The sequence below is a fragment of the Hermetia illucens genome, chromosome 4, assembly GCF_905115235.1.
Source record: "Hermetia illucens chromosome 4, iHerIll2.2.curated.20191125, whole genome shotgun sequence".
Taxonomy (NCBI): domain Eukaryota; kingdom Metazoa; phylum Arthropoda; class Insecta; order Diptera; family Stratiomyidae; genus Hermetia; species Hermetia illucens.
The window spans coordinates 72,031,950-72,047,645 of record NC_051852.1 but is presented as its reverse complement, the minus strand read 5'-3'; the positions used below and the strand labels follow the sequence as shown (position 1 = coordinate 72,047,645).

Here is a 15,696-nt window from a genome sequence, read left to right as displayed (position 1 = left end):
AATTCCTCACGGCTTCCCTTGATGTCCTGGGACTTTCGCACAGTCTGGTTCAAACCATGCAGAAGTACACCATTCTGCATACATGCTCGATGTTGCGGGGGGTACTCGACGGATTCTCCCACTGACCTACCACCGGCCACCACCACCAGTGCCCCTTTAGTTTTTAAGTAGGTAGGATCGTCCGAGCCTAAATGCTTGGCACTTAGTGCTAGTATTAGGTAAAATCCGGTATCTGCCGAGATTGTGATAACTCGGAAATAATAATAATGAATGAATGAATTCGCTAAAAGGATAATAATTGAAGCCAAGGCCATACATGTGTTTTTTGAAGAAACCTAGATTTATGGACTAGGTATAGAAGATTAATGATCAGTTAAGATTTTATTGCTAAAAATCTATTCTCTCTATTCTAATTCTACTTTTTAAATGCGTTTTTCTCGAAACTGCATATTGAAAATCTGCTGCCACCATAGCTCAAAATCTATCCAACGAAATTCTTTGAAATTTTCACGACTTATTCAGAACATATTTCTACGGTCTGCAAACTAGGGTAATTGCGATTCATTTAGTAGTTTTTTTATTCATATAAAAATATTTGAGGAGCAGCGCAGCTTGTGGCTGCATCGCATTGTCTGGGTGCGGTCGCACCTTAATGTACCCGCCCATATACACTACGCTACGTGGCACTACATTCACATTGCACTAGCGCGGCAGCCAACTACACATTTTAACATTTTAACGGGTGGATATAAACCAAAACTGAAAAATCATCGCAGTCAACTGAGTTCCTTATAAATGACACACGACACTGCAAAATATTCTCTGCCAGACAACTTAGCCGCGTCGCTTGGCTGACAGTGTCGTTCAAGTGTATTGCTGCCTACAAAACCATATAAAGATACAGGGAGCAAAAGTGAAATCCGGACTCCGTCGTACGAAATACATAAGTGCTCAGAAAGGGGGTAAAAGGAGTGGCATGTGTTTTTTTACAAGAACGTTACGTAGTCTGTTGGATACAATGCAAAAATAAAAAACCAAAAAGGATAAAATAAAACTCTTGTTGAGGGCGAAAAACAAAAGAAATTCTATTTTCGTATGTAAAATTAAAATCGGGGTTAATACTCCGTATGGAGAGCATCATGTATACCCTTCACTAGGCAGTGGCATGGATTTGATCAAACTTTAGTTACATTCGGCTGGAATTTTTCTCCATTATCCGAGAAGACGTTCACGATTGTTCCAAATGGGAACTTCACGAATATTGCACTCAGAGGATTATGCAGAGGTAATTGAACCCCACCCACATGCTTGTATTTCACGCTTTTTGTTTCGGCATCTTGAACGTTTGACACCCAATTTCTCTGCCCTTGTATGGAGATTTTTAAAATGTCGATGCACATATTCGCACCCATATTCCCCTCCACGAATGACATATTTTCCACACCGTAATAGCCACCATACCATAGCTCTTTCTTAGTAAGGATTCCACGTATCACACGGGAAATAAATTAATGAAGTCAAATCAAGTAAAGCGATTTGAGTTTCCCCAGAACTATCTTTTTGAAGATCAAACGTTTTGGGGTAATGGACTCTTTGTCCACAAGTCTCAATTTAATGTATTCTCCTGCGATGGAGAAGTAAAAGCGACGAGAAAGCGTAACATAAAACTAGCCGAAAAACTCTGAAAATCACAGCAAAATGGATAGGCTAGTGTAAATAACTTCAGGTTCGTGGGAAAAGTTAGGTTGTTGCTTAAACGTGACCTTTCCGCAAAACTAATTATAGAAAAGCTCCTATTCTGCGTTGTTTTCTTAGTTCTTCGATTTTGAATAGCAAAAATCTCCATTTTGGTTTGCACGTATTGTACCGAACTTTTGGTATTAGGAACTGACTTCGAATTTTTTCGCTGGGGAAAATGACAATCTACGAATTAGACTTGGTTTTGAATTAAAACCCAGGTACATTTGTCCATTGTAAAAGTCACATCTTATTTTGTAATAAAAACATATTAACAAATCAACATTCGTTTTTTTCCATTACAAGTATCATAAATGTACATATATGTTCTCAGTCCTATATAAAACACCGAAGTTACTAGTTGAGACTTTTTCAAAACCCATACTCCAGACTACCAACTGTTACATTAACGGGCATTGCGCGCCACCTTCAACATCGCCGATCAAATCTGCAGGGGGTTGACCATATTCGTGTAACTTTTGCATATTTTGCAATACTCGTCCGAAACGCTCTTTCTTCACATTCGCTGAATCATCCGGTTTTTCTTCTTCCAGATCCTTGCATATTACTGCGAATAGTTCTTGTTGTTTCTCATATCTGGAAAAGGGTATTCATAAATGTTTCTTCATATGCCTTACAGCGTTTTACCTTTCCTTGTCAGCTGCGTCGATCTTATCTCCATTCTCTTCCAAATATTGGGGAAACTTTTCCGAGAGTTCTTTCATACTTGGTAAGAGAATTTCGGGGGATAATAGAGTTTGCATCATTCCTTGCATAAATGGTAAGAAAGGATTTAAGTCTCCTTCACCTTCGCCCTATGAGAAAAGTATAACTTTTAACGGATAAGAAAACCAATTCCTTTCTATTTACTTCCAAATTCACATTTGAAAACATATTTGCTAGGTCATTTTCGGAAACTGGTGCCTGTAACTCATCTACTCCTTCTTTTAAGCCCTTTTGAACAAAAAAAAAAAATAAGATAAATTTAATATATTCATTTAAAAATATTTTCAGGAAGTAATACCTTCAAAGTTTCTTTAATGCTATCTGCGTATTTTTGCCCGGCATCGCTTTCGGCGCCCTGAAGAGCCATTGCTGCCGCTTCTGCCATCCGCTGGAATCCTACTTGTATCTGTTCTTCAGAAGGGCCACTAGCGCCTTCACCGAACATAGCATTCACACGTTCACCCAAAAGTTTTGCCTGTTCCCTGAAAATTTACACAAACTTTTTATTTTAGAGATCCCAAAATGGCAGCAATTCGAAAGGATGTCTCATTTCAAGTGACGTAGTATAAAGGAAAACTAACCGCCCGCCCTATCTACCCAGCCAAAAGGTTGCCTCAGTCTCAACCGATTAACAAAATTTAACTTGCGAAAGACTGAATAAAACGTAATGAAAACATGCCGTGTATGGGAAATTAGGGTGAAACAATTAAGTAGAATTGCAAGTGAACTGAATTGCAGCGTGAATAGCAAAAACAACTAGGCAGAAAGAAAGAGTGGGCAAGGTGCATGCAGAATTGGGGAATCATATAATTGTAATTGTAAGTGGGAGGGGAACACGGTAAACCCGTGCTGCAGGCTGGGATTAAAAAAAGAAGGAAAATGGCTCCGGTATGGAATGAGGTCTGCAATAAATTCATCAAAATGATGGGGGGTATACCCACGCCATATGGTAGGACGATAAAAAATGTGGAATTGACTCTGAGCAATGTTTACGTCCTGAAGAGACTTTTAGATGAGTTTCGAGACGAACTGAGAATGTGCAAACCATGCCCGGAAAGGAACTAAAACGCATCAGTTTAGTTAGGGGTGCCGTAGGAACATTGTCTTTTTCAATTAATTTAACTACATTATTATTAATAAAAAATATGAAGTGGACTGTCATTATTATTAAAAACAATAAAAACCATACAACTACAGTTGAAATCCTTTCAAATGATGTCATTTAACACCGATTAAGGGCGGAACTGACCCTACAGTTGGTCAAGTTGAAGAAATTGTAAAACTGCCCGCCTCACTGGAAATTTTATTCGTGGTTCTGAATGAAATCATCACGATTATAAAATCGTTACAAATGGGATTATCCATAATATTTGGAACAATGACATTTGGCTTTAAATAGCTCTTTCCGAACTTCAACAAGGAGAGCGGTAAATATTTGGCCCTGTACAACGTCTTAGCCAGTAATAGGACTTCGCTCGTCTACAATTATTGCTGCTACACAGCTGTTTCGACCCTAATCACCACTGAAGCTTTTAAGTACAAAATTGGGCATGCTGTGGCTTCTGGCGTTTCTCGTGGTCTCCCCTCTTGATATTGACAATGTAAGTAAGTAGTAAGCGTGCTCAATGTCATACGACAACAACGCACTGCCTGTGGCCGCAGTGGCGGTCCGGGTGCCACCGTTTAGGCAACATAACCCGGAGGTCTGGTTCCGCCAATTGTAGGCGCAGTTCGTGCTCACGGGCATCACTATTGATGCCCCGCGTTTGTCAGCTTGGACGAGGAGTTGATCGGGCTCGTTGCCGACCTGCTCAAAGAGTGTTCTTACATAAAGCTAAAGGGCATTCTCATTAAGCGACTGTCAACCATACACACTTATGGCTACAGGCAAGTGGACGTAAGTCTGGGACTTCGAAGAATGTTTTCATAGCGGACATCCGCAGTCCTAATTAGGCGCAGACTTCCTAGGCCACTATGGATTGCTGGTAGATCTGCGAAACAGGCCTCTTATGGACCCCAAAACCTCGTTCATTTCTTCAGGAAAGCTTGCCACCTGCTCAATCGTCAGTGTTTATCATTTTTGAAAAAGTAGACGCATTCGCGTGTTCCTTCAAAAATACAGTAACATAACTACCGAAAGTAGTCTCTGGCAGCCAGCTAAGCATGATGTACAACACCATCCGCACTACTGGCTCTCCATCAAATAGCTGCTGCTCTTTTCCACTAGACATGGTCCCAAAGCCCAACAGCGAATGTGGCGATTACAGGCGTCTGAATGCTGCCACCATTCCAGAACCCGACCCCACACCACTCATCCACAACTTTGCAGACCATCAAATCCCTGCAGCTCCAGAAGACATTCCGAAAGCGGCAATAGGCACACCCTTCGGACTCTTCAAGTTCACATGGATGCCTTTTTGCTTGTGCAGTGCGGCGCAAACTTTTTAGAATTTCATCCACTTTCTACTGCCAAACCTTAGCTTTTGTTTTCTATACTTAGTGATGATTTGGTCGCCTCTTAGTCTGAGTCTGAGCATTTGGATATCTCGAATGCATTTTTCAAAGTCTCCTTGAGGCCGGTCTTGTACTTAATGTCAAAAAATGCAAATTCCTGATTTGAATTAGGAGATATTTAGCCGAAATTTGAAGTGAAAGATTTGCCTTTGAAAATATTTTCCTTTTCATCGGCTAAAAGTATTTTGTAATGTATGCAAATGCGTATTTCGGGAAGCAACTGTCCCCCTTTTCTAAGAAGATAAAACACTGAAAGACAGTTGATCACCCAAATACTTATTTGTATACATCGCAAAATATTTTTAGCCAATAAAAATGAAAATATTTCCTAAGGCAAATCTTTCACATGCTAATTCCATCAACAGCAGATGAGCAGTGTTATATTTTCGTGTCTACACAGGTGAATACGTGTACGGCTGTATTCTCACGTCCGGCAGTGAATACAAACGTATTCGTTTATTTACTCCCACTTGTAAATACGAATACGTTTGTATTCATTTCGAATTCTGTTGGATGGATATCTGTATTTCCAAGTGCGAATACGCACTTGGCCTATGTGACTCAATTGCCCAACCACCTGTTTGCCTTAGTCACAGGCATCCGTCAGCCTCTTGTTTGATACAGCTGTCTGATGTCTGAGGATGGCTCAACCATTTGTCTGATACAGAATATCTGAAACAGATATTTGTTTTTCTGATATCTGATACAGGTAGAAACATTTACCTGACACAACCCCAGAAGAAGAAGAATTTTTTTTGTTTTGCAATTCTTTAGGCTTGAAAATATCTTTCGAATTTATATGTAGCTACTTTTTCATCTACACCTGTAACGTCTTTTAATTTCCTTATTGGATATTAAATCCAACTCCACCATACATACGTACAACATTATCAGATCATTGAGGCGCTAATATTCGCTATCCAGGCGAATGCTACCATTTAGATACAAATAAAATCGTATTCGCACTTGGAAATACAGATATTCACCCAACAAAATTCGAAGTGAGTACAAATGTATTTCTATTTACGGGTTCGAGTAAATACAAATACGTTTGTATTCACTTTCGGACGTGAGAATACAGTCGTATTCGTATTCACTAGTGTAAATACCAAAATATTCAGTTTTTCGAGTGCGAATATATTCGTATTTATGGAAGATCATCATACGAATTTATTCGTTTTTACGAATACAAATATGGCCAATACCGCCTTTGAGGGAATACACTTGGACCCAGACAAGGTTCGTCGTTTCTTACCAAAAGCCGCACAATATCAACCGATCCTAAACACGTACTTGTCAGGGCCCAATACCAAAGACTTTCCGCATGTTTGCATGGTCTGTAGAGGCCGTCCAGGCATTTGAGCTAGCTACACGACAGCTGGCGGACGCAACACTCGTGGCATTCCCTCAACAAGAGGCACCTCTAGGCGTATTCGTGCTTTATACATCGCAGTAGGTGCTACCCCTCATCAAATCTGGTACCCGTTGAGTTTCTTTTCGTCAAAATGTCTAAAAAAATTAATACTTTCAAGGTCAAATAAGACAAAATCAATAACTTTTAGTGGAAATGCACAAATGCACACTCAAATCTCTTTATAAAAGAAATATACAAAACCGTTCACAGCTGAAGCGTCTAGCTTCCAGATTCCCGAATTGTTAAGGTTTTTATAAAACAAAACCTTATTAGAATCGAGTTTAAGAGGGGCTCCCCATACATGTGAATGGGGAGTGCAAAATTGTTTGCATAAAATGTGGTCATGTCGCTTACCAAATGAAAGCACTCGAAACTGGTTCCATATTTGGTATCGGGTGACACATAGGGGAGTGAAGGCGCAAAATATGACCATCAAAAAGTGTAGCAGGTTTCGTTCTCAGAACCGGATTCAAAGCCAAACAAAACCACAGTGGGCTTAGAGAGTCGCCTTGGAAAATGCCACGCCTGATTGGCATCTCTCCTGATGTTTGCGAAGATACCGATAGCTTCGTGCTCCAATTCTTCATTACTGTTCTCAGTAGAAGAACGACATTCGGGTTGATTTTATACAAGCGTAACACTTGTAGTAACCACGAATGTGATATGGAGTCAAAGGCTGATTTATAATCGATGTAGGCTGTCGAGATGTTTCGTTTTTGGTGGACAGCCTGCTTTACAGCTACCGTATCGATTATAAGCTGTTCTTTGCAGCCTCGGGAGCCTTTTGCGCATCCGTTTTGCTCCTCAGCTATCAATTTATGAACATCAAAATGTTTTGAGATGTTTGCGCACAGAACTGAAGTGAAGACCTTGTAGATGGTAGGAAGACAAGTAATTGGTCGACATTTTGAAGGGCAAGAGATACCCTGTTCCTTGGGGATGAGGAAAGTTATCCCCTTGGTGAAAAATGGTGGAACTAAATCAGGATCGGCAATCATCTGATTAAATTGATTTGCCAATATCCTGTGAGTGCTCTTGAACCGCTTCAGCCAGAAGTTGTGAATCTTGTCAACTCCTGGCGCCTTCCAGTTACCTGCCTTGTCAAGGACTGCTTTAACGTCGACTTCAGTTACGTCAGGCATGGTCATTTCGGGGAGGGCCTCGCATGAACGCATAAGGTGTGGGAGCCACGCTGCTTCTAAGTTGCAACGGCTGGATTCGCTCCAAACACTTGTCCAGAAGTCTTCTGCCTGATCCAGATTGAGGTTACTTTCCCTATCTGAGCTGGTGAGATTTTTGTAGAATTCCCGTTGGTTCTGGAAGAACAAGGTGTTGTCTGTCCTTCGCTGAAAGCTTTTTTGATACCTACGGATGCGATTGGAGCATACCGCAAGTTTCTGCTTCAGCACCTCGAAGATTTCTTCGATTGGCATATCATTGGACAGATGGTAGTTTCCAATGATGTTCGCAACGCATCTATGCACCCTTGGTGATGGATTTCCAAGGAGTGCTTGCGTCACACGACCAATCTCCTTTCTCAATTTTTCGACTCTTTTGTTGAGTCGAAACACCCAGAACGGTAAAGTCCTTCTGCGCATACCTCTGTTATTCGCTCTAAGATGTTGATTATGGAGACGAATAACCGTGGCAGCTGCAACGTAGATCAGGCTGTGAACTTCTGTAGCAGTAATCTCGCTAGCCAAACGATCAGCCAAAATTCTGTCAACGGCAGCAATGATGTTAGTAGTTGCCGAAGTAAACTTCAGTTTTAGGATCTTTGGCCTAGCGTCTGGGCGAATCTCAGCATACTCTGTGAATGCGACCTGGAATGCGGTCAAAGCCTTATTATAAATTGGGTCGGCATCCCCAGTTACTAAGCTTCTCCTGACTACTGGATTCCTGGAGTGCCTTACAGGTGGAGTACTTATGTCACTCCTTTGATTAGTCGGGTAATTTGATGACTCCAGCCCGAGCTCAAGTGAAACCTCTTGAAAGATTTGTTGCCTAGTTGATAAGGCAACTCGGTTGTTATTCACTATCACCCGGTACTGGTTGACGACGTTCTGTTCCGGAACATGACTTAGCTCCGGAAATCGGGTTATGAACGCGTCATGTAGTCGATGTCTGTACCCTGATGGATTCCGTTCCAAATCCGTGACACGGTAATAGGCGCGGACGATAAATTCGTTAAGTTGGTTCGTCCAAACCATACGATGCCTAGGTCTCCCGTCCCTGGTGGTTGACGGCATAACCGCCAAAACATCCAAGGGCGAAGAGCCGCTCTGATGTTGTTGAACGACCCTTAACCGTGTTGGGTACTGTCTTCGTGTCCCTGGGGTCCCATTTAAAGAATTTAAACCAAAGTCCCCAATTTGATTCCCACGAGTAATGGGGAACCAGTCAGCCCTGCAACAGAGCCCCAATGTTGCAATGCCCCATGGTTACCTCCAAAGGTAGGGAAGGTATTTGGAGGAGAGCCGCTGAAATACAGTGTAACGTCACTGCAATTCATCCGATAGGCGCGTCGATCCCTTCACCCCGGATTACGGATTTGTTAAGGAGGTTTACTCCCCCTGAACGGGAAGAATCGGTAAGGGAGGACGAACACAAAGGGAAACGTTCTGCTTGTCCGCGGCTACTTATTTACAAGATTAACTTGCGATATTCGTAGCTGACCCGGTGGGTCATGTCATTATCCGCAACCCATGACACGCGCCTGGTCGCATGCAGCTCTGCGTTTGCAACTCAGGTGAGGATAAAATTTGTTGTTGTCAGGCATTGACATCGAAGCCTCCAACAAATGGTTGACAAATGGTGTACTTTTCTATGAGACCGAAGCATTCCTAACTTCAATTCAGGATACTTCGCTCCCAACAAAAAAATAATAAACGGTACATTCTTCACGACTCCTCAATCAACAACTCCAGTTGTAGGTTATGCAACTGTGAAGAGGAGACCATCCAGCACATAACATCTGCGTGCAGGATGTTGAGCGGTACTGAGTACACCAATCGTCATAACTCCGTCTGCAAGATTCTCCATCAAAACCTTGCGTTGAAGTATAACTTAGTGGCAACCTACCATCCTTACTATAAGTATACTCCGCAGAGAATCTTGGAAAATGATCGGGTCAAACTACTGTGGGATCACACTATTGCCACCGATCACAGTGTTAATCATAACACACCCGATCTAGTTCTGCTTCTGAAGGAAGAACGAGCGTGCTTTATAATCGATGTAGCCGTACCGTTGGACCGGAACACTGTTGAAAAACAGCACGAAAAAATCCGGAACTACGGATTAGCCCTGCAGAACTTACATAAAGCGCTGAAAACGCTCGATCTTAGGGCTGGACTATACATGGAGATGCAAAAAGCGGTTATCCTTGCAACCTGTGCTATAGTCCGAAGAGTCCTGTTCCGTAACAATCTGACCTAATGGGTTTCAGTCTTGATCCGCACTGTCTTCGATATAAGATCCATGTCTCTGTAGTGTAGAACCTCCGCGTCATTGGTTGAAGTGTTTGCGACAATCGGGATGTAGTAATACATTTTCGCATGGTCGCACACACTTTGCGTTACAACGCATCATCGCTGTGATGCGGGTCTTTGCATGTTGCCTTCAGCCCATCCTTAGGTTGGTCGCCCCTCGGTCCGGTTGGGCGGGAAGAGGGTCCGTGGGCTTTTTTAACTATATCCTGTGTGGAGTTGCCATCAGGTGCATCCCTTCGGATAAGGGAATGCTCGGTGAATGTGAACCAGCCAACTCAAGTAACGCCGGTTCAAAACACAAAAGGGAAGAAATCGGGGAAGAGGCTACGCGAAAAACTGAATGACTCTGAATGAATGAAAAAAGGACTCAACTCCCAAAAAGACGGAGTTCATGAAAAGTACAACTGAAGCTGCCAGTGAAAGTATTGCAGCGACTACCTCGAGAAAAGGAATTGGACCTTCAAAGGCGGATGTGGAAGCTTGGAGGAAAGTAGAACCGTGAAAAAGAAATGATCGGAGGAAGATAATACTGGAGGTGATTATCATTTCCAAACGAGGCGAAGGGTCATACGCCGACATCCTCAGGAAAATGAAGGCAGACCCCGAACTCACCAATTTGGGAGACAATGTCAGTCGCATTAGACGGTCCCAGAAGGGAGATCTTATGTTGGAGCTTAAGAAATCTAAGGATGTAACCGCGGACAAATTCTTGAGCTAAATCGGTAAGACTTTTGGACAGGAAGCCGACATAAGAGCTAGCAGGCCGGAGATCACTATAATCTGCAAAGATATAGATGAATCACGACGAAGGAGGAGGTTCACGAAGCGTTGGAAAAGCAGTGCGATCTTGCCGGACTACAAGTGTCAGCGGTGAAAACGCTAAGGAAAGCCTATGGGGGAACACAAACCGCACTCAAGCTGTTAGCAGCAGGGAGAGTGAGAATAGGCTGGGTTATGTGTCGCCTTAGGGAACAGGTGGCGTTAAAACGGTGCTTTAGATGCCTTGGCTTCGGTCACATTGCGAAAGCATGCACTAGTTCAAATGATAGGTCAAAGCAATGCAGGAAATGCGGAGTGGAAGGCCATATCAAGGAGGACTGCGGAGCTGACCCCCCCTGTTGTCATGACGGGTCGACAATCACATGATGGGTTACCGAGGCATGCGACGTTGATATGCCCCGGAGGCGAGAGTTTGCAAGTAGCAAACAGCAAGACTATTGGTGGAATAACGGAATCGCGGAGCTAAGATCGGCAGCCCCCCGCAAGAAAGCAATTCCAGCGATCCAGGGGAAGACCCGATCACGAGGAGCGCGAACGGGATTATAGGACGTTGCATGGCAGAATAAAGGAAGCCATTCGTAGGAGCAAAAGATATTGGTTATGAAGAAGTTGCAGGGGCAAAGGTCGCCTCAGGCGACCTGTTCACAGTTTCTGTAAAAAATTCTAACCACGCTCTTTTCTCACCATACGGGGAGCAGCTATCAAGCGGAGACCCAATTCCGTTACCGAGGAGGAAGTTCGGGAGGTTTGCGGAAGATCGGCGATGGAAAGGCTCCGGGTTTGGATAGCATCCCTAATAAAGCGCTGAAGTTGGCGGTGGGGACTAGACCTGATTCGTTCACAAATACCTTCGAGGCGTACATGGCGGAAGGCGTATTTCCTTCACAATGGAAAAGGCGAAAACTGGTGTTGTTGCCCAAACCCAGTAAGTCACCGGGGCACCCAGCATCCTATTGGCCTATCTGTTTGTTGGACACTATAAGGAAGATGTTCGAACGCATCTTTTACAATAGATTGCTCCAAATCGTGGAAGACAGGAGTGATCTTGCCGATGAACAATATGGATTCCGGAAAGCTCGCTCTAGTATTGGCGCGGTGGGAAGAGTGGTGAACGTGGCTCGAGAGGTAATGCTTTCTGGCAAGCGCTGTGCCGTGGTGACGGTGGATGTAAAAAATGCATTCAACTCTGCCAACTGGGGCCACATTAAGGAGTCATTGGCCAAAATTAATGCACCTGGTTACTTGGCTAAGTTAATCGAGAGTTACCTGTTGGACAGAGCTCTCTGGTACGAGGCGGACGATGGCTCCAATGAATACATCATTACAGCAGGGGTACCACAAGATTCGGTGTTGGCCCTCTGCTCTAGAACGTGATGTGAAACGGGGTGCTCTTACTTCCCGTAGCAGAGGACGCTACGTTGGTCGGTTTTGCAGATGAGCTGGCCATAGTAATCGTGGCAAAACTCCCGAAGAAGATGGAGGTTTACGCCACCGAGTCGGTCATGGCTGTAAGGTCCAGGCTTGAGGGTGCCGGACTGAGCCTGGCGGAGGAAAAGACGGAGGCAATCCTCGTTACAAATCGCCGGAAAAGAAATACAATCAGTCTGCGGATTGGAAGCCATATGATCGTCTCAAAGCCAACCATCAAATACTTTGGAGTGACTCTCGATGCTAGGCTGAGTTTCAAAGGGCATATATCGTACGCCTGTGAAAAACCTCCAAAGGCCACCACGGCCCTTGCCAGGATGATGCCGAACGTAGTTGGGCCAAAACAATGTAGCAGGCTGCTGATAGCTGGGGTCGTGCGATCCATATTGTTGTACGCGCAGGGATGGTCCTGCGATGCCTGTATTGACGGAGGCGAGCGGATCCAACAGGGACGGAAGCGAATCACCAGCGAACGGCAAGAAAGGAGTCGCATAGACTCTGGCAACGACGGTGGGACGAGTCGTCGAAGGGTCGGTGGACATACAAGCTTATTCCTGATATTAAGGAATGGCTTGACCGACGACACCGGGAGATGAACTATCACCTCACGCAGTTTCTCACTGGACACGGTGGTTGCTACCGAAAGTATCTGCATCATATCGGGGTGGATGATTCCCCCAACTGTTACAGATGTCATGGGATGGCAGAGGACCCGAAGCATGTGCTGTTTGAGTACTCGAGATTTCGGGAGGAGAGAAGAAGCCTGAGCGAGGCCCTGGGATTCGGCGTGAGCCCCCAAAACTTAATCCGGGAAATGCTCAGGTGGAAGGCAAGCTGGACTTCGGTCATCCACATAATTGCGCGAATACAAACCCATCTCCTGAGAGAAGCACGCGCAAGAAGAGCGCAAAGAAATGGAGAGGCTGTACCTTAAAGATAGAATGAAGCAAAGAAGCGGAGGACTGCTAAATTGGAAACATGAAGGCCTACGGAAGGCAAGACCGCCTCCCGAAGTAATGCCTAAATAGTGGTCTCGTGGGGCAAGGACAGAAGAGATATGGAGGTGCTTTTGAGTGGGTGCGAATCCCATAATACATCCATGCCAGCTTTGACGTTCACACGCCGGAGTTGACTTGGATGTGTCTTTCTAAGATTTTTTAACACCTCCGTGTTATCCAATTGGAGGTGGATGTAATACCTCGCATTATCGAGGGGGAACTTCGGGAGGTCTGCGGGAGGATCGGCGGTGCGAAGTTCCAAATTTGGATAGCATCTCTAATAAAGCGCTGAAGTTGGCATTGATTATATCTATATATATAGTTAAAAAAGCCCACGGACCCTCTTCCCGCCCAACCGGACCGAGGGGCGACCAACCTAAGGATGGGTTGAAGGCAACATCCAAAGGCCCGCATCACAGCGACGATGCGTTTTAACGCAAAGTGTGTGCGACCATGCGAAAATGTACTATTGTTAACATGCATACTATTATTAACTTCATTTTTTGCGGATATCGGAACGGGATGTATTTGCGGACTAGATTTCCTTTAGATATAGCACTGTCTGTTTTACACAAAACCTTAAAAATAGAGATTGACATATGCGATTTTAATTTCCATCCATTGCCATACGTAAGTTATGCTGTTTTTTCTTCCTGTGAACTCAGACGGAAATTTTCTAGGTTTTTTTCGCTAGCGTATCGCTTTTTCACAGGCGTCCCCCGTGAAATAAATTTCATTCCAGTTTGTACTGGATCGTACGCTTACTTTTATTAATTGTTCCCAAAAACTTTAGACACAGCAGTTCAATTCGGAAATATCTACTGAAGGAATTCAAATTTTCCTGTTTGTGTCTAAGGTGTACACCCAACGAAAACTTGGTGACAACATTTCCTCCTCCTTCACGGAAATCCTTCAGGACAAGTGAGTTTCAATAAAGCAATGCTCTGACTTCAATTTACACGACGCATTGTAGACAACAGAGTGAAGTCTTCTACGAGCTCGGGTTACTTACGCGAAAAAATCATCGTTCCACATCTCTGTAGCGTCAGCATCCGCAACACCGCCTCCAACCGACGAGCCGCTGGGGGCGCTCCTTCCCGGCTGAGCACTATCGAAGTCTTTGAGCGCATCTACAGATTGCAATGTTTAAAATTATGTAACAAAAGTCCAAACTGAGTAACAAACTGTCAAGCAGATCGTTGAGCTCTTTTTCATCAACATCGGGCTTTGCTTTCTTATCGTCAGACATTCTAAAATAAATTGAATATCGAATACAACGCACTGCTTTAAATTATGACGGAAATTACTCGCGGCAGACAAAGTCGTAACTTTCAACACGATAGGGTTCACCGCGAAAACCCGTCATTCCAATTGACAGCTAGGTGGATGAATTAACCGGGAAACACAACAGCGGAATGAATGCGTGCGTGCGCAGTGAGAGAGCTGTCAAATGAAGTTCACTACACGGACTTTTATGAACCATTATACACCAAGTCCTATGAGTAATGCAACACGCAGAAAAGTTCGGAAAATTGAACTTTTGTGTTTGGGTGACAGTACAATACGACAATAGTTTTTTGACACTACGCCTCACTTGGGGCTTTTTGTTCACTTTTCAATGCAATTAATTTGATTGACTTCGTTTCGAGAGCTGTGTAAGGCACTATTTGTGTTGCAAGTGCTAATTATTAATGTCACTTGCATTAGTCCCGTCGCTTCCATTCATAAAAGTTGAATTTAAGCCGGAGGTATGTGCACACTTAGTAACATTTAATTGTATGAATTTCACAACATAAAATACGAGTAGATGCATAAACTAATTGGATAAACTTGAAGATTATATGCAATGCCGTGATTTTGTGCGCGAACAATTGAATTGCGTGCGTATTTTATGTTATGAAAATCATACAATTAATGCCTCTAAGAATGGACATATCTCCGGCTTAAAGTCAATTTTTATGAATGGAAGCGACAAGACTAATGCAAGTGGCATTATTAATTAGCGCTTGCAACAAAAATAGCGCCTTCCGCAGTTCTCAAAATGAATTCAATCACATTATTTACTATCAAAGGTAACAGCTGGAAACGAAAAGCGCCGCCATATTGCAAATGACGTAATATGTCATCAGAATGAACTTTGCCGACCTGAAATCTTCATTGTAAATTTAAGCTGCGTGCGGTCCGCAGCTTCTCTGGTCCGTATTCCGCACTCATCGTAATGTGTTTCCCGCTAAACACTGTCAAATAAATAAAATGTTACTACGCTTGTTCAGATTCAGATTAATTTATTGAGCAAAGAAAAGAAGTACATGTGCGGTACAAAAAGAATACTAACTTAAAAGCTCAAGCGTGACTAATTGAGTATGTAACGCTAACCTACGGTGTAAAACACTGTAAAACTTTTGCACATTATCATTACTACATACTTATTGTCATTTTCAATTATATATTATATAATAATATAATGATTATAATATTTTCTCCGATACACTACATTCATATGTACCTACAAGTAGAGGCATACTAAGCATATGTAAATTTTGTATAAATTAGGAAACATGAATTTAGAAATATATAGTTCGTGAGAATTATTAAAGCAGAACGGACG

General features: G+C 43.3%; 1 protein-coding gene and 1 long non-coding RNA gene across 2 annotated transcripts; one reads left to right on the top strand and one right to left on the bottom strand.

Moving 5' to 3' along the window:
* Positions 1–1,963: 1,963 nt before the first annotated feature.
* Positions 1,964–14,484, bottom strand: LOC119656139 (peroxisomal biogenesis factor 19). Its single transcript, XM_038062472.1, has 6 exons — positions 14,274–14,484; positions 14,101–14,218; positions 2,762–2,945; positions 2,608–2,691; positions 2,386–2,552; positions 1,964–2,334 (listed from the first exon to the last, which is right to left on the bottom strand). The coding sequence occupies exons 1-6, from the start codon at positions 14,335–14,337 to the stop codon at positions 2,139–2,141; spliced, it is 813 nt and encodes a 270-aa protein (XP_037918400.1). The 5' UTR covers positions 14,338–14,484; the 3' UTR covers positions 1,964–2,138.
* Positions 13,580–14,446, top strand: LOC119656140. Its single transcript, XR_005250004.1, has 2 exons — positions 13,580–14,009; positions 14,062–14,446. It is a non-coding gene; the product is annotated as an uncharacterized LOC119656140 (long non-coding RNA).
* Positions 14,485–15,696: the final 1,212 nt, after the last annotated feature.